This window comes from Podarcis gaigeae (genome assembly GCF_964106915.1).
Source record: "Podarcis gaigeae genome assembly, chromosome: 5".
Classification (NCBI taxonomy): Eukaryota; Metazoa; Chordata; class Lepidosauria; order Squamata; family Lacertidae; genus Podarcis; species Podarcis gaigeae.
Genome location: NC_139681.1, coordinates 83,761,049 through 83,780,212, shown reverse-complemented (window position 1 = coordinate 83,780,212; position 19,164 = coordinate 83,761,049). Strand labels below are relative to the sequence as shown.

At 41.0% G+C, this 19,164-nt stretch overlaps 1 protein-coding gene across 1 annotated transcript in view; it reads left to right on the top strand.

Annotated features, from left to right (window-relative positions):
• Positions 1–453: 453 nt before the first annotated feature.
• BCHE (butyrylcholinesterase) overlaps positions 454–19,164 on the top strand; it is a 51,641-nt gene continuing 32,930 nt past the window's right edge. Inside the window, exons 1-2 of the mRNA XM_083739591.1 lie at positions 454–599; positions 6,004–7,516. Coding sequence (XP_083595717.1) covers positions 6,009–7,516 — 1,508 coding nt within the window. The 5' untranslated portion in view covers positions 454–599; positions 6,004–6,008. The remainder of the gene's footprint in view (positions 600–6,003; positions 7,517–19,164) is intronic.

The window sequence follows — 19,164 nt, the reverse complement described above, 5'->3', positions numbered from 1 at the left end:
CAAAACAAAACTGGAGTGTGTTTCATTCTGAATTTAATTTAAATTGATTTATCTTCTGCTTTATTATTGTCTCTCTCTTCCTCCTACACACCCCATACTAGTGATGGTGCCAAGCAAAGTCTCAAATCCCACCAACCAGCTGAAGACCACTCATATGAGAACAATGATTCCTCTAGACCTGCGTGTGAATGTTACTAAACATGGAAAAATGCATGGAAAAAGCTGCATTGTTTTTATACTTTGTACTTCCAATGGACTGGCTTTTCTAAATATGCATGCACTTCCTTCATTTCCCCGTCCCTGACAAAATCCTGAAAATCGGAATGCTCTGATTCCCTACTTGACTTAACTGCAAAGCCTTTCAACAATGATGGCATTCTCCTTTGAGCAGATGTCAGATATTAAGACCGCCTGCTTTCAGATCAAATTGCTGTTGCCAAGTCTCGCGAGTTTTCTCTTAAACAGTTCATTATAATGTCAGCACAGTCCAATTTGCAAGCATTAAAGAAGCAGCTGAACACTGCCTTTTGCTGAAGTATTAAAGATCTTGGATCTTAAAAACACACACACACTTTGGCATCTCTGTAATACGAAACGGGGTAAGAGATTCTCTATTTACGTTGATCTCTATCAGCATAAGTTATAGTTAAGCTCGATTTGTATGGGAATTGCAGTCTACTAAAATGTTATGCTCTGTCCATTTGTTGCTCTGCTGGGAATACAAAGTCTATTCTGCAAATGGAACTGATGGAACAAATAAGCAGGCATGTGTATCGAACCATAGTATTATTCAATGGATTCTGGGCTAAGTAAATTAAACTGAACTAAAAAAAATCATTTATTAATTCAACTATCTGCTGAATTTAAATAGAGATTACACAGCCTTGTGTATAGATTTCTTGGTTGGCTAAAGATTTGCAAGGAGAGGAAAGAATCATTGAAATAAATTGTATTGCTTCACTGAATGAGAATACCGAAGTCTGTTCTGTTGAACTTTCATGGATAAAGACTAATGGGGGAAAAACTTTAAAAAGAAAAGAAAAGTAGATGCATCTACCAATGTATCTACATTTGGATGACAGCCTAAAAGAATCTTCTGACTTCTTTTGTTCTGGAAGTAATAAAGTGAGTTTTATTTTCTTCAGTCTGTTTCACGTTAACCTAAGCACAGGATCAAATATTTCATACCAAACAATGGCAGTTTAACTTTTAGTTGAGAGTTGGCTTTTGGAAAATATTTGAAAGGGAACTTTGTACCTGCTCTTGAGTGCTTTGCTCCATCATGCAGGAAGAAATAGGTCAGCACAAGCTGTTATAGGGATAATTGTGACATGCAAAACATTATGTGTGGTTCCAGTGCGCATATTTAATAGGTGACACTTGGCTGCAAGCCAGTACATTGTTTTATGTACATGCATCATGTGGAAATTAATTGGACTAAAGTATATTTAACTGTGTCCTAGAATACCATTAGGGCGCAGCTTCCTTCGCCTTTACTTGGGAATAAGGATGGATAAATCTTTTAGTTTTGATTTCTTTCAATTTCTTATTTTTCCAATCTTAAACTCAGCTCTTCACATTTCCACATCATGAAAACTCTTCAGCATTTTCTGCATGCTATATACATGTTTGCAAGCAATTTCCCCTAATATAATGCATTTTTATGTTATTTTCATTGACACACACATTTTATGCCCATTTCACTAGTATATACCCTTTTGTATCCAATGCTTGTTTGGTGAAATGTGTTGCAAAATTCGGAGAAGTCCGAATTTTGAATGATGCCTGTGGTTTTAGGGATTGCAAATTCAGCAGAGTTTGAACTGAATTGGGTTGCTTCTTTGTGCCTGCTTGAGAAGAAACCCATTGACTTCAATGGTTTTTCCTTGTTGGCATGGGATTTGCAATCACTGACTAATGCAAAAAGGAAAAGGAAAAAGAATTACAATTTGCTATGGCCTATTCAATTTGAGGGCAAAATTGTTAGTAAAAACTTGTCTGCTTGATCAGTTCTCACCATTTGCAGAAATCATTGCCTTCGATTCTTCAGAGAACTATTTGGAAGTTGTGTAACTGTTAGGCTGTTAATTGCCCATTATCACCATCCATTTGCATTCCCACAGGGACATTGAAATGTGTATTGAGGCGTGTGCAATGTGTGCAATCACAAAACACTGCTTTACTTAGTTTTAACAGGATCATGTCCACTTTGTGAAAAGAAGTACAGTGGTACCTTGGGTTAAGTACTTAATTCATTCTGGAGGTCCGTACTTAACCTGAAACTGTTCTTAACCTGAAGCACCACTTTAGCTAATGGGGCCTCCTGCTGCCGCCGTGCCGCCGGAACCTGATTTCTGTTCTTATCCTGAAGCAAAGTTCTTAACCTGAAGCACTATTTCTGGGCTAGCGGAGTGTGTAACCTGAAGCGTATGTAACCTGAAGCATATGTAACCCGAGGTACCACTGTATGTGTGAAGGGGTGAGTTGCCCTGATATATTGTTGCTTTCTTTTTTTAATCATGTATATATTATTTGCCACAGGAAGACTGGAAGAAGTCAAGGTGAAACAGCCTGCAAATCATAGGCATGCTTAGCTAGGAAATAAATAGGATTGAACTTGATAGGTTTGACTTTTGAGTAAATGTGCATTGGATACAGTGCAAAGTTCTCCATACCCACCTCTCACAATCTCTTTTCCTCCTTTTCTGATTCTTCACTTTTTTATCTCCTTATCTTCCTCAGAAGACAGCCTCCACGGTGCTCACTTGTATTTGTAATGTTGATAATTAACTTGCAAATCAATTCTTGAATCAAATTGCTTGTTGTACCTTCTGCAATTTGAAACCAAAGCCCAACCTTTAAACCGGGTAATCTTGTTCATTTTTACACCTATCTCCCCCTCCTGAACTGAAACCCAGGCTTTCTCTCTACGCACACACACACACACACACAGAGAGAGAGAGAGAGAGAGAGAGAGAGAGAGAGATCAAAACCAGGGCAGGCAAGATTCTTTATAGATTTTTGATGATTCTTCCACGTTAATTCAACATTCTGGAAGTAAAGGAAGTCCTGTTGAATTCCATGGAGCTTACTCCCAAACAAGTAGGGTTAGGACTGCAGCCTCACTGAAGAAGCTGGTCGGGTGTAGGCAGGCAAGCTGAAATCTGATACGCTTAGGAATCAGCTTGCTTTCTTCTCAAGTAATAAAAAGCCCCATCAGTCACTCAGTCTTTTGCCAACTATGTTGAAAAGGCTGAGAGCCACCTACTTCTCTCCCTCATACACAGATTGTAATTTCTTAAAGGTACCCATTTGTAAACAGAAAGGCAAGAAACAGAATTTCACCAACATAGCCACTTTACTACTGTGTGTGTGTGTCATCCTACCCCTGCTTCCTCCTCTGAGGCATTTGCAGTACAACAAAATAATATATTTCACCATTACAGTATTTCCCCCACTTAGGAATGGAAAGTATTTGTGTTTTCTGCTCTGATGCTAAACACATTTACTTGGGAATGAGCTCCAATCTGTTGTAGAAAGGGACAGTGTATTTATTTATTTAATAAAATGAGTGCCTTTAACCAAGCACATGCCTGGCCACCCGTGCTCTGATCATAACGTTCCTGTGGGTATGTCATGCCATGCCCATTGACTTCTGTGCTCCTGTGTGTATGTGATACTGTACCCATTGACTTCTATGTCACTACTTTTGTCTTTTAAAAATAATTTTTATTGGTTTTAAAACAACCGTGAATACAATAACCATTAAACACTTATCCAGCAGTGCAGCCAATGGTGTTTGTTTTATCCATCATCTCTAGACATACACTTACATATTCAGCAATCAAACATATTACTGAACGTAACATCTCCAAGAAGATCTTGATTTTGGTCACTTCTGTGAACACACCATCTATCTAAATCACCACATGGATGTGTTCTAAATCATGTTTTGTGTCATTAGAAGGACTTGTAAATGACAACTGGCAATTGAGTTTTCCTATCTCCTTCTCTGCCCCAATCCATTTCCCTTTTGTGTCAGGTATCTTCAAATGTAAGCCTGAGAATAGAGATGGTCATATTTTCATTGATATGTAAACTGCTCTGTGGGCCTTTTTTTTTGGTGGAATGTTGTGATGGCATGTTGAAGTCAATGGGCATAGCAGGACACTCTCAGGAACACTGAAGGCAACGGGAATAGCATGACCCACCTAGAGGAACAAAGAAGTGAATGAACATCTTTCCCAGCCAAGTGATATGTACAAAAAATGCATATATTCATGAAAATATCATGCACACAGGGCAGTGGATCTCCATGTAAAACCTTGTGCAAGCATTCTGCATGCAAGCCCAGTGTCATCGCCAAACACCTGGCAAGCACAAAGTTCACAGGTGTGCAGTTTCCGGTAAGATCTTAGGTGAGCAAAGTTTAAGGATAGATTAATGCTCCTTTATCATGCTCTACAGTTCTTTATGAACCGCCCCAACAGGCTTTACATAAAGTCTACTATTACTTTAAATCCTTTCCTTCAGTATTCGGCCTGTACGCCGTGGCTTTTTATTTGCTCTCACATTCGACTGAATCTGTGAAATATTGTCTCTGATAATCCCCCTCTCCTTCTGTTCCTTTGATGCTCTCGCATACTTAGGAAGCACTTCAAGCAAAAATGTTCCTATTTTCCATTCTCAGCTTTCAACTGTAAGCAGACAGCCAGCAAAATGGTCCTCAATGAGCCACACAGCTGTATTTTGCACAGAAATTAACTCTGCTCCTTTTAAGGATAGAAGTACTACTCAATAACCTAGAACAGACTGTTTACAATGACAGTAATGAGGACACAGAATTCTTTCCTTTCCCCCATATCTTTTCACCCTCCTCAAGGAGAAATTACTCACAACGCCCAAGTTACTGCAATATCATTTTGGAGGTGTTTTTTTTTTTTTTTTTTACTAAGGTCAATATCAAGGCCTCAAACATAACTCCTGAAAGAAAACTCTATATGAAAGAAAGCGCAGTCGTTAGTGGCGTGATGAATAAACACACACAAAGTTTCCAGGAAAGAGTTTGGTGTAAAAATATTACTTGGCATAAGATATGGATATTTTGCTCTCCATGAAATGCCTCAAAATGGTGTCAACCTAATTCTTTTAGATCCTGTGAAGTAACAAAATGGTTCAGTCAGTAGGTCCCTCTGCATTCTTTTGTCTGAATCAAGTTGGGCAGAAACAAGAAAGTACTTCCTCATACAGCACACAGCTAAACTATGGAACTCATCCCCACAGGAGGCAGTGATGACCATGTAACCTTCCTCTTCCATAGTCTCTGTATTGTCCTTGTAGACCTCATCAGGGTGGGCAAAACTAGAATTAGTTTGCTCTGCCTGTCTGTCTGAAGCTCCAACTAGTGTTGGTCTGCCTTACCAGTCTCAATGGGCACTAGCCACCCTTGGGGAAAGCACTCCTGGTGAATTTGACTAGAAATGGGAGAAGCTGACTATATGTGAAAATGGTTGGTTCATTAAGCTGGAAGGGATCTCAAGTGTTACATGCCCTACCAATGCAGGAAACCCACTATGACAGAACCCCTGATATGTGGTCATTCAGGGAGGATGAGGATAGCTGTAGTAGAACATCTACCTTGCATGCACAGGGTCCCAAATTCAATCACCACCACCATCTCTAGGTAGGATTGTGCTAGACAGACCAACATCCTGACTCTGCTGTGTACAACAACTTCCTGTGGTCTTATGATGAGGACAATGCTTTTCATTTTTCTCCACTCCTGTTTGGCTACATTTGTAATTCAAAGCACTAGGAGAGCTTGGTCTTAGGTCCTCAAGTTAGCTACTGTGTAAGGCTCATTTCTTGGTCTCCCCAGGGTATGCCTATTATTTTGTGATTTTTTTTAATGCTTTAAGGCTATAGCACGTTTCTTTTTTTCTGAATGCAGTTACCTCTTGCATTGCTACACTGAAAACATACCCCCCCCCCATTTCATTTCAGGAAACATGATATACCCTAATGGAGCATGCACTCTCATGTGGCTTCTTGTGCTGTACATGTTTGTCAAGAAGGTGGTCCCTCAAGATGACACCATCGTTGCTACTAAGAGTGGAAGAGTCAAAGGGTTGACTTTGCCTGTGCTTGGTGGAACAGTTTCAGCCTTCCTCGGGATTCCTTATGGAGCTCCACCTGTTGGGCGACTTCGCTTCAAAAAGCCGCAGCCTCGGGAAGAATGGGGAGGGGTCTGGAATGCCACCAAGTATGCAAACTCTTGCTATCAGAACATAGACAATACTTTCCCTGGGTTTTCAGGATCCGAGATGTGGAACCCCAACACAAACCTCAGTGAAGATTGCCTCTACCTCAATGTGTGGGTTCCTTCACCCAAGCCTAAAAATGCAACTGTCATGGTATGGATCTATGGTGGTGGCTTCCAGACTGGGACCTCCTCATTGAATGTCTATGATGGCAGATTTCTAGCCCGTGTTGAGAGAGTCATTGTTGTTTCAATGAATTATAGGTTAGGAGCATTGGGATTTTTGGCTTTGCCAGGGAACGAAGATGTTCCAGGAAATGCAGGGTTGTTTGATCAACGACTGGCACTTCAGTGGGTCCAAGACAACATAGCAGCTTTTGGTGGCAACCCTAAAAGTGTGACATTGTTTGGAGAGAGTGCTGGAGCAGGAGGTGTTAGCTACCATCTCCTTTCTCCACAAAGCCATCCTCTCTTCACTAGGGCAATCCTGCAAAGCGGTGCTGGAAATGCCCCTTGGGGTGCACTTCTACCCTCTGAAGCAACACAGAGAACTCTAGCTCTAGCTAAACTCCTCCACTGTACGAGTAGCAACGAAACAGAGATCATTATTTGTCTTCAGAGCAAAGATCCCCAGGATATACTTGCCAATGAAGTGTCTGTTTTACCATACAGGGCTCTTTTAGAGCTGTACTTCACTCCAGTAGTTGATGGTGATTTTCTTGCTGATCTTCCTGGAACCTTGTTGAAGAATGGGAATTTTAAACAAACACAGATCTTGTTGGGGGTGAACAAAGATGAAGGGACGGCTTTCCTTGTGTACGGAGCACCTGGCTTCAGCAAAGATAACAACAGCCTTATCAATGAAGCAGAATTCCGGGCAGGCTTGGCACTGTCCTTCCCAGAAACAAGTGAAGTGGGCCTGGAATCTATTGCTTTTCACTATACGGACTGGGAGGAAGAGCTGATCCCTTTCAATTACCGTGATGCTATGGATGATATCGTTGGAGATTACAATTTCATATGTCCTACCGTGGAGTTTGTAAAACATTTTGTCGAGGCGCAGAACAATGCTTTCTTATACTTCTTTGAGCACCGATCTTCAAAACTACCTTGGCCAGAGTGGATGGGAGTACCACATGGCTATGAAATAGAATTTGTATTTGGACTACCTCTAGAGAGAAGAGCTAATTACACCAAAGGGGAGGAAACTCTGAGTAGGTCTATTCTGAAGTACTGGGCAAGTTTTGCAAAAACTGGGTAAGTTGTGGGTCTGGAGGTGTGGGTGTTTGGGGAAAAATATTTTTATGTTTACAGCTTAGTCTCTTTCCAAGTTATTCGTCCTACAAAAATTCAGAATAATTCCATGCTATAGAGTATTATTTCGGTGCTCGCTTGCAGAAGTGGGGGGGGGGGCTAATTTCTGAATCCTATTATTCCTTCTCCTTTCCCACTATTAATATGGTGGCAGTGATGGTGGAACAAAAACTCTAGCAAAAAATAAAGTGCCAGTAGACAGTATGTAATGAAAAAAGATGATGCTAAAAAGAACTTGAGGAGCACATCCTTAAGAACATTAAGAGCAACAACAAGAAGTTATTTAAATGCATTAGCAACAAGAGACCATCTAGGGAGGTGATTAGGCCCTTGGATGACAAGGGATCCAAAGGTGTGCCAAAAGAGGATAAGGAGATTACAGAGAAGTTGAATGAATTATTTGTATCTGTCTTCATAGCAGAATATAAAAGGCAGATCCCAGTGCATGAACTAACTTTTGCAGTAAAGCAACCTGAGGAACAGAGGCAGATAGTGGTGTTGAGAGATGAAGTTTTAGGCCTAACAGAGAAAATAAAAACTGATCAACCTCCAGGCCCAGATGACATTCCCCCCAAAGGTTCTCAAATAATTCAAATGTGACATTGTTGTTGTTCTAACAAAAAAATATGTAACTTGTCCCTCAAGACAGCCTCCATACCTGAGGACTGGAAAGTAGCCAATGGAACACCAGTTTTTAAAGGGCGATTCAGTGGGGAATCTGTGGCAATACTGGACATTACAGATTGGTTAGCTTAACAACTGTCTCAGGAGAACTGGTGGGAAGTGTTGTTAAAGGTAAGATAACCAAGTAGGTAGAAAATGACTTGCTGAAGCAGAGCCACCAGCGCTTCTGCAACAGGAAGTCTCAGGAACCCATCAGAGTTTCTAAGAACAATCATACAAACAGTGGTCATCCAGCTGACATAGAGTACTTAGACTTTCAAAAAGCTTTTGACAAGGTACCTCATCAAAGACTCCTGGCTAAAGAATAAGAGGAGAGGTCCTCTTTAGATCAGGATTTGGTTCAGTAGGAGGAATCAAAGAGATGGGGAAAATGGCAGAGATATAGAAAGTGGAGTCCTCCAAGGATTGGTATTGAGATCCATGATTTTTAACTTGTTCATAAAGGATCTAGAGTTAGAGGGGAACAATGAAGTGGCCAGGTGTACTGATCATACTGAATTGTTCAGGGTCATTTAGTAGTGGAGCAGGAGAAAGAGGATACATGCTGTGGCAAAAGTAGTAGAGAATACTGGTAGTTGGAGCAGCATTTAATAACAATATGATTGGTTATGCACATTCACAAAGGCTGCAAGGAAGTGTTCATTGCCTCTCAAGGCAAGATGTCTCCTATTATTGCCAGAAGCTGGCAGTATCAGATGTGTTTATAACAAGACAGGATATGGTTTCAGTGTTCTTGATCATTTGTTGCTTTACCTTACAAGAGAGCGGAACCTTATTTCATCACAGTAACAGCTGTTGCAAATGAACGCCACAGTTTTGAGTTGCAAAAAAAGTATTCTATTTACAGCCCCGTGACCCCTGGCACTGCCACCCTCTTTGGCTCTCTCACACAGAGAAATTAACTCCACTCTTCCCAAAGGCAGATATAATAACTGGGTTATATGACCTTGCATTCTTGCAAGCGTTCAGGAAGTGTCCATAAAGCATGACGTGAGAAAGAAAACATTGGATAAGAAATCCCCCATGTGTTTTCTCAAACTTAGTAGTTGATATTGCTATTCTCACATTATATTGGCATATATATATATATATATATATATATATATATATATTGGATGGGGTGAAGCCATGTCTATAAAATGTAACATAAGATGCCCCCAATAATCTAAGCTTTAATTCCCAAATTTGTTACTGTATATCTATTCTGGTGGTGGCATCATGAAGGGCACCTTTCGTATTCCTCTTCTTAATTGTGGAGGTTACTATTTTAGAAAAAAAGAAAGGTTACAACTATGCATTGATTAATTGTCACAATTTAAATAAACAATCCCACTTTTAACTATCTAGGTCTCAAAGTGGCTTGCAGTAAAAAAAATAAACATAATATACAAAATTGAAAACCTCAGAAATTGCAAATCTTTTAAAAAATAAAATCGCAAAATTTTAAAACAACAGAGAAACATCCATGATGAAAAAGCCTTCTGAAATAGAGCAGTTTTAATTAGGTATCTGAAACCTATCGGGAATGGTGCTTGTCTGACTTCTATTGGGAGGAAACTCAGCAGAGCTGGACCCACAACAATGAAGCCACAACTTCTTATTGATATGAGCTGTGGTTCTGCTCCATGGGGGCCAGTATTGCACTTCCCCAGATGACCTAACTGAATAAGCCTATTTGTAATATGTCTCTAATGTTTTAGTAGGGATCTGCAACACCCTCTTGGAAAGAAAATATATTTATTGCTGGTCAAATTGATACTCTTTTTGCTTGGCACAAAATTCCTCAATATTACAACCAAGCAGAAGCATCCACATTTATGTTGAATTTTCACTTTAGGCAGAACTCAGTAGCAGCTGAATTCTCTCTCTCTCTCTCTCTCTCTCTCTCTCTCTCTCTCTCACACACACACACACACACACACACACACACACAGAGAGAGAGAGAGAAAAAAAATTCTTTGGAGGTTTCTCCTAAGCAGGAACCTCCACATTTGACTCAAAATGTTGCTTTAGGCCCAATTCAGCGGCAACTCAAATAACAGTGTTTATCTGTCTTCCTGGGATGCAAAAGGAGCGAGTGTCTGACATTTGCAATGCCCTGCTAGTTAATGCTAGACTTTCAGCGCAGATAACTGCAGCCTATTTGCAACACAGCCATTCAAACAGGGGGGAAGAGTTTGCTACTTAAATGAGCAAAAGAAAAACAATTCTCACCACCACCACCCCTCATCTGCCTTCAGAAACAGCAGTGGTGTTGCAAAATGGGATTTCTTAGCCCTACAGTTTGCAGGCAAGACTTGGCTTCAAGTCAAGAAGATGTAAATGACAGGGTTGTTGTCCCTCTTTACACAATGAAGACAGTTCTCTTTTTGTTCTACGCTGCCACTTCCAAAGTAAAAGAAATGGTGTGTTCATTGTTGCTGTGTGTTTTTCTGAAAGCAAAATTATTCCTGTTACCTGGATTTTTCAAGAGGTTCCCATTCTTTCAGGAGTTCTGAAAGAACTCCTTGCAAACACAGCTTCTACTTCCTTGCGGAGTCTAGCATTGGAGTAGGCAGCCAGTTGAGATGATAGGCTGTCAAAGTTTGCATCAACAACCTTAGAAGGTAGTGGCGTGTTTCATGGTTCTGTAATTGTCAGCCGCCTCCCCAGCCCCTGCCACAAAGTTCTGATTTTATAATTTATTCTGCATTTGTTTCAACAATTGTCAGGCGCTGTTGCGGTTGCTCAAGAGTAACCAGGCAAGACTCCGACCTGTCTTTTACAGGCTTTATTTTGGTGCAAAGTATTTACAGTGAAGAGCGTCCTAAGTTCATGTCTGGCTCAATCGCTAGCAGAATCCGGGAGTGGTCTGTTTTTGTACCTCCCCCAACATAAAAGTCTCATCACCCCCAGCCTTTTCCACTCCTCCCTGCACCTCAAACTACTGCACAGGATGGGCGATGGAAAGGGTGTGCTCCCTGCCTCTCCAGATTTCTCAGGCTCAGTGTTAAGGCTCTTCCTAGCATCCTCTGGTCCTTGCACCTCTTCTCCACTGGAGGTGGGGCATTCCTCCTCACCGGAAGAGGAACTGCTTTGCAAGATTTTCGGAGGCTCCCTGCAACACAACTGCCCTTCTATCTCTTGACTCTGAGCCAATGGCAGTTCCCTGACAACAATGCATATACTGCTTAAATTACAGTGATCCCTACAGTCAATGGCAGAAGACCCAATTACAGTAATCCCTACAGTCAATGGCAGAAGACCCAATGCAATAGAACTACTTAAAAAACCCCACACTTTAAGCTTGTTGGGGCTGATGGGACTTGGAGTGCTACAGCATGTGGAGGGCACCATGCTAGCTACACTTCTCACATTTTAGTGACGTCTCACTTCAGTCTTCATTTAAATAAAGATTTCTGTGCTCTAGAGTTAGAGAAGATTTCTCCAAACTGTTGAACTCCAGCTCCTTTCAGTTCCAGCCAGCATTTGTTGTTATTGTTTAGTCATTTAGTTGTGTCCGACTGTTCGTGACCTCATGGACCAGAGCAGTGTTTTTCAACCACTGTTCCGCAGAACACTAGTGTGCAACGAGATGTTGCTTGGTGTGCCATGGGAAAAATTGAAAAATTCGAATATTTTTTTAAAAAAAAATGTCAAATTTTCGCCCACTAGGTGGGTGCCGGACTGTGTCCACCCAATTTTCCATCCGTCCTGGGTGGGGATCAGATCGGATGGGATCGGATTAGAGCGGACAGGCGGTCCGCTCTCATCCGATTCCCCATAGAGAGCAGCGGGGCTCTGACATCTCCCTCTCCGCACACAGAGCAGAGAACGGTCCGCAACGGTTTTGTTTGCCATTAAAGAAAAGAATATTAAACATTTTCTAATGGTGGTGTGCCTCATGATTTTTTTTCATGAAACAAGTGTGCCTTTGCCCAAAAAAGGTTGAAAAACACTGGACCAGAGCACGCCAGGCACTCCTGTCTTCCATTGCCTCCCATAGTTTAGTCAAACGCATGTTGGTAGCTTCGAGAACACTGTCCAACCATCTCATCCGCTGTCGTCCCCTTCTCCTTGTGCCCTCAATCTTTCCCAGCATCAGGGTCTTTTCCAGGGAGTCTTCTCTTCTCATGAGGTGGCCAAAGTCTTGGAGCCTCAGCTTCAGGATCTGTCCTTACAGTGAGCACTCAGGGCTGATTTCCTTAAGAATGGATAGGTTTGATCTTCTTGCAGTCCATGGGACTCTCAAGAGTCTCCTCCAGCACCATAATTCAAAAGCATCAATTCTTCGGCGATCAGCCTTCTTTATGGTCCAGCCAGCATAACCAATGGCAAAGGTGATTTTAGGGTGGCACAGTGTGGGCACCAAAACAATGCTGTAGATTGAAGTGCAAGAGGTGGGGGCACCAAGTTTTAGCATCGGACAAATCTGAGAGCCCAAAGTCCACCAGGGATGATGGGAGATGGGGTCCATCAACATCCACAGGGTACAAGATTTGGGAAAGCTAAGTTAATAGTGTAGGAATCAACTTCTGACCAGCTGTTCCAGTTATGAATATCTGTTATTGGACTAATTCTAAATCACTTGAATGTGAATTGTAATATTAAGTTACATGACCTATATTGTTGTTGGACTTCTTAATGTTTTAAATTAGGGATGAGTGAATCAATCTATTTCTTCCCCAAATTCCTTTACATGCAGGAATCTTTAAATGCACCCCATCCTGTTTCTGCATTGATCTAGGATTTATTCATTTACACGTCTATTTTCATGGAAATATATACTGGAACATCCTTTCCTTCAATTACATTTCTAAACATTTTTTTCTGTTCAGATATGATTTTTGTAAGTATGTTGATACAGACAAAAGAACGTACGTCACACAGTACATACTTAAATGGTGGAATTTGCTCTCACAAGATGTCATTATGGCCACTAATGAGACATTACATTGAAAACATATTGGATGGCTTTAAAAGGATATTAGACAAATTCATGGAGGATAGTGGCTACTAGCCATGATGACTATATTCTCTTCCATTATCAGAGACAATATGCCTTTGAATACCAGTTGCTGAGAACCAGAAGTGTTAAGAGTGATGTTGCACTCAGGTTCTGCTTGCAAGCTTCTCAAAGGCATTTGGCTGGCCATTGTGAGAACGGGACGTTGGACTAGATAGGCCCAAGCCAGCACAAACCTATACCTTTATATTTTCTGAGTCAAAAACTGAGTTAGTATCATGAAACTGATGGATAATTTTGTTCTGCTTCACACAGTTCAGGAGGTGTGGATCAAACCAGTCTTACCTGGTATCCACAAATTTGTCAAGCATCCTAGATTACTTTAGAATCCTAATAATACGGTTTGTTGCTTGTGTTCGGGGGGGGGGGGCAAATCTTGCCATTCTTACAACTGAAAGGAATATGTACATTTTGTGTGAATTACATTAAATATGTGTTGTTGTGGGTTAAAAAAAACCCTTCTGCAGAGTTGTGACATCATCAGAACCTGAGTATTTCCTAGGAAAAATAAAGCTTCTTTCTCGTTATGGCATTTTTAGAACTGGTTCATCTTAATAGCAGGAAATGCTGTAAGGGGAATCCTTATTTTTCATTATGCGTTATTTGAAATGCTTTTGTATTGTTTCAAAATGTAGTTGCCTGCTTTGAGACTAATGAAGAAGATATTTCATTTTGACATGTAGGCTGCAATTTGGGATGCTCAGAGTTCAAAGGAGAAAAAAAGAGTAAATAAATTCTTTAGGATGTCCACTTAAGAGTTGGAGTAATATTATTAACAAATGGACCAAAAAAGCCATCATGGAAAAGACAAATTGCTCCATCAAAACATTACTCTAGCGCTGTTCATAGAATCAATTACTCTTTTGTATCTGGCAATAGAATGAAGCTGTCTTTTGGCCTGGAGAGATCCAGTGCAATGAAGGCCACAAATCCTTTACACAAGAACACAGATAATAACACCATCTTTATAACTGTGTGTGTTGTACTGTAGAAAGTTCTTTTTCTCACAAAGTCACACTATGGAATTTGCAACCACAATATCTGGTGATGGCCACAAATTTAGAAGGGCTTAAAAAGAGAACAAATTCATGGAGGAAAAGGCAGTCAATGTTACTAGTGATGAGTAAAGATGGATAAATCTGTCACTTTCAATTTCTCTCAGTTTTGTATTTTTCCAATCTTAAGTTTAGTCTTCCACGTTACTGCAGCAATTTGTGAATTATTATTTTTTGAAGGGGGTGGTGGAAGTCCTCATGGAAATCACCAGCGTTTTAGTGCAATTTTCTCCTCAAATACACATTTTGTGTGCAATTTTGCCTGATATATACTTTGTTTTTGCAAAGCAATTTCCCCAAATGTAATGCATATCAGTTTAATGAATATATGCATAGTTATGCTCCCTTTGCCCTACTATAAACCACAGAGCTTATGGCTTCCCAATCAGAAAGTTGGCAGTTCGAATCCCCACAACAGGGTGAGCTCCTGTTGCTCAGTCCCAGCTCCTGCCCACCTAGCCGTTCAAAAGCAGGTCAAGGTGCAAGTAGATAAATAGGTACCATTCCGGTGGTAAGGTAAACGATGTTTCCATGCGCTGCTCTGGTTTCGCCAGAAGCGGCTTAGTCATGCTGGCCACATGACCCGGAAGCTGTCTGTGGACAAACGCCGGCTCCCTCGGCCTATAGAGCGAGATGAGCGCCGCAACCCCAGAGTCATCTGCGACTGGACCTAACGGTCAGGGAGTACCTTTACCTTTTTATGCTCCCTTTGCCCTACTATAATCTTTCTCTCTTTTCTCTTTTTTTCCTTTGGTACACATTGCTTAGGTGGAAAATAGCATTGCAAAGTATGAAGTGAAAATTTCAAAGGCCGTGTTTTAGTTCTTATGAAGTAGGTAATTTTGCAGACAAGTGTGAATTGAATCAAATGTCTCCCCCATGCCTACTCATGAAGGCTGTGTACAACTTCCAGGACCAGAGACATCATGCCTCTGAATACCTGTCACTGAAGAACCACAAGGAGAGAAGGCTACTGTGCTTATGCCCTGGCTGTGGGCTCCTCCTATACATCTGGTTGGCTATTGTGGGAAAACATGCTGAATCTAATAGGCATTTGTTCTGATCTAGCAGGGATCTTTTTATATTCATTCTGTTAAAATCCCTGACCATTGGCCTCAGTTGCTGGGGCAGATGGGATTTGCAGTCTGAAAACATCTAGAGAGCACCAGGTAGTGGAAAGTTAGATTATGGAGTTGGACGAGGAATGGGCAGACCCAAGTTCAAATCAAAGTCATAAAGTTCATTCTGTGTCCCTTGACCACCACAAAAAGTTCTTATGAGTTTGTAAATGAGAGGGGGGAGAATTCCTTGGAAGAAGTTTGGGATATAAACAAATACTGCTAATTCTGACATTTTGCATCACTTTTCTGTATAATAATATAAGCAAAGCAATTACCTGATGAATTCAGAGGTTCTAAACAAACAAACAAAAAATTCCTTCCAGTAGCACCTTAAAGACCAACTAAGTCAGTTCTTGGTATGAGCTTTCGTGTGCATGCACACTTCTTCAGATACACTGACTTAGTTGGTCTTTAAGGTGCTACTGGAAGGAATTTTTTTTTTTTTGTTTTGACTATGGCAGACCAACACGGCTACCTATCTGTGTCAGAGGTTCTATGCATTGATAACTGGTCCCTCCCCACTTAATATGTGCAATCCTATACACCTTTTTTGGAAGACTCAGAAGGTTGAGCATAAGACGTCAGCCTCATTGATGAATTTATTTTATTACAGAGAAAAAATGCTGCCTGGAAAGTGGTTATGAATGAAGAGATGATAGGAAGCGATATCATGTGACACATTCTTGATCTGCAGCTGTCTCAATGTTTCTCATGCTTTGGAGGGTGTAATTTTTTAATTTTTATTTTGTGGCCTTCAGGATATGCTTCAGGGGTCTTGATTTTTCAATAATTACACGATTTCCTGCAGCTCAGACATTACATTCCCTTAAGGGCAGAAGAAAGCAAATACCTCTAAGCTGTAAATAAGATTCCAATGAGTGGGCGTCAAAGCCTTGCCAATAGCCAGTTTCTGTTGCTCCATTAGTCACTTTAGCCTTTAGTCAATGGAACTGGAGTTCATTAGATGGAAATGTATTTGGATGGAGGGTTTCAAGTTCCACAGATTCTGACTGTCCCAGAATCTGCATGGCTGAGAAATCGCTGTCCTACAGAGTAGTTTGAGGAAGATCAATTTTCTATTTCCCCCTCCCAACCCATACATGAGAACATAAGAGCTCTGCTGGATCAGACCAAAGGCCTGTCTGCTAGGATCCTGTTCTCATAGTGGTCAACCAGATGTCCGTGAGAAGCTTACAGAAGCAGGATTTGAGTGCAATAATGTTCTCTTCATTTGCAATTCCCGGCAACTGGTATTCAAAAGCATTTCACTGTTGATGGTAGAGACAGGACAAAGAAATTGTGGCTAGTAGCCAAGAAAAGTAGCATATTGGATTTTAGGGTTGCCCCGGGCACAAAGTTGCTAGGGACTCAAAATTTCAACACCTGGTGGTGCCTCAATACAGCTGCGTGCTTCTGTCATGGGGCTCCATTGAAAATGACTTCTCCATGCAAACCAGGAAATGTCCTCTCCAGACTCTTCTTATCTCTGTGGCTGCGATTTCCTGGGTGACCTGGTCGCAGTTAGGCAGTTGAGTGTGCATGTATACTCTGTCTGTTTCCTTTTTTCCCAGGCCCATCCTCTGTGTATCCCCAGGCACTGGCAACCCAAGCTACACTACTGTCTAAGGATAGCTTTATCTTGCATGAATTTGTCTAATCCTCTGTTAATGCTACCCAAGGTGCTGGCCATTCCTACCTTTCTTTCCAAATTTGAGAGATGCTAAGGTTCTGTTTCTGATGTTGGAGGGGAAAGAAAACCTGAGTCCCTCATGCTTCTTGTCCCCACTGCAACATTAAGAGGTTCAGACAACCCCACTCTGCAGATGGAAAGCACATGTGAGAGGTTAGTTGAGTAAAGTCAGGCTAGCTCACCCTATCCTCAAGATGTGCTACCTCATTAGCTGCAGTCTTAAACCAGAATCTAGGACAATGATACATATTTGTAAGCAGCCAAGTGTCTCCTGTTTGGAACAGAATTTAAGCTAATGTGTTCAACTTGGGCCATGTTAAGACAAGGGAATGCTTTTCAGTGTCACCAGACACTTCCTCTACCCAAACATTATGAAATCAGCATAGGTGAATCACAACTCAACATTTCCTAGATGAGATAGGTGAGCAACACACTCATTTTCAAATCAAGGAACACTGACCAAGCTCCATCACCAGCATTCTCATATGCTATATTGGTCAGAGATTTAACTTTTAGTGAGTCTTGGGAGAAGCTAAGCCCTGAAGTGTAGCAACGAGGGCTCCCCAAAAAGCAAAAAGGGAGGGACAAAACAATGACTTATTCTTGATTGGTTGAAAACATAAGGCCTGTCAGAAGAATTCCACAGGGTCAGAATATCCATGAGACAATATTGACTTATTAACTAATGTATTTTTATTGTAATTATATCCCCACAGAGAGTAGCCTGTGGCGCTTTTCCGACTCAGATGGTCATCTTGATTTAGGATGTGTGTGTGGGGGGGGTTGACATTTGTTGTTCTGTCTCAGGCAGCAATTATGTTGGACTAGCCCGCTATGCAATCATAGTAGTGGGATGATTTGGGGCTGACAAAGCTATTTTGTCCATGTAAAAGTTTCTCAGTATCTCAATACAACTTTTGATTCTTGGCCAATTTACTTCTCTGCAGTTACTTATATGAATATTAATCAAGGCATGTTTTCTTGGAACGAGGCTATTTCTGTCTGTGGTTTCCTCATGTGACTTATTTTAAGTTTAAATCCACGATGACAACTTAGTTACTTTTTTATTTATTTTAAAATGCATTTTTATCCTCATTTATCTTCTTGACTTTTGGTGTTCTTCAGAAAGCCTTTGGAAGTAAATGAGTGACACTAACCGGTACGATCAATCACAGTCAGCGGTATGCTCTGCTAAACCCTTGCAAGGCAAAGCTTTATTTATCATGGAAGAAAATGCTTGTCAACCAACACTAGAAGTTGCTAGGTTATGCCTTTTCCATTACTTTATTCATTATCTTTATTCAGTACCGTTTTCCAGGCATGAGTGAAGTTAAAAAAAAAACTGACAAAAAGATAGACAAATCAGATGAAATGAAAGCTGCAAAGAAGTAAGTGAAGGGAACTCACAAAAATACCATTGCTAGGCCTTTTGGGGAATGCTTCATTTAAACGAACTGACAGAATACCATCTTTCTCTTTTCCATTCTAGGAAACAAATGCTTTGCAGGCTCTAATTGGGATCTGAGTATTTGAAATATTCCTCCTTTTATATTTTAAGACATCTTCACATTGCTTACTGTTGTGAAGGCATCCAAAAGCTTTTCATTGAGTTATTAAAACCATCATGAAGAGACCTTCTTTTAGCCTATCTAAGCTTTAGATTACTTAGTCATTGGAGTTTAAAATTTAAAAAATCTGAATGACAGCCCTCTAAACAAATAGCACCTGTCAAGGCCCACACTCCAACAGGGGCCCCCTGTCATTTGCATGTTCAGACCCAGAAACCTCCTCCCTAAATAAATTCACACTTGACTCAAATTTTAGTTTGGTTTTTGGCAGAATTTAGGCCACAACTTTATTGATTACAGAACGTCACTGGTTGCATAGGCTCTGGTTCAACTAGCTCCCTGCCATGCAGATAGCACTGACCCAGGGTTCCAGCATAGGTCAGCTGAGGGTGAACACCCGGATAAGCAGAAAGCCGGGAACGGGCTAACTCTGCCACTCAAATGTCCCCCTGGAAGGCATGGGCACAA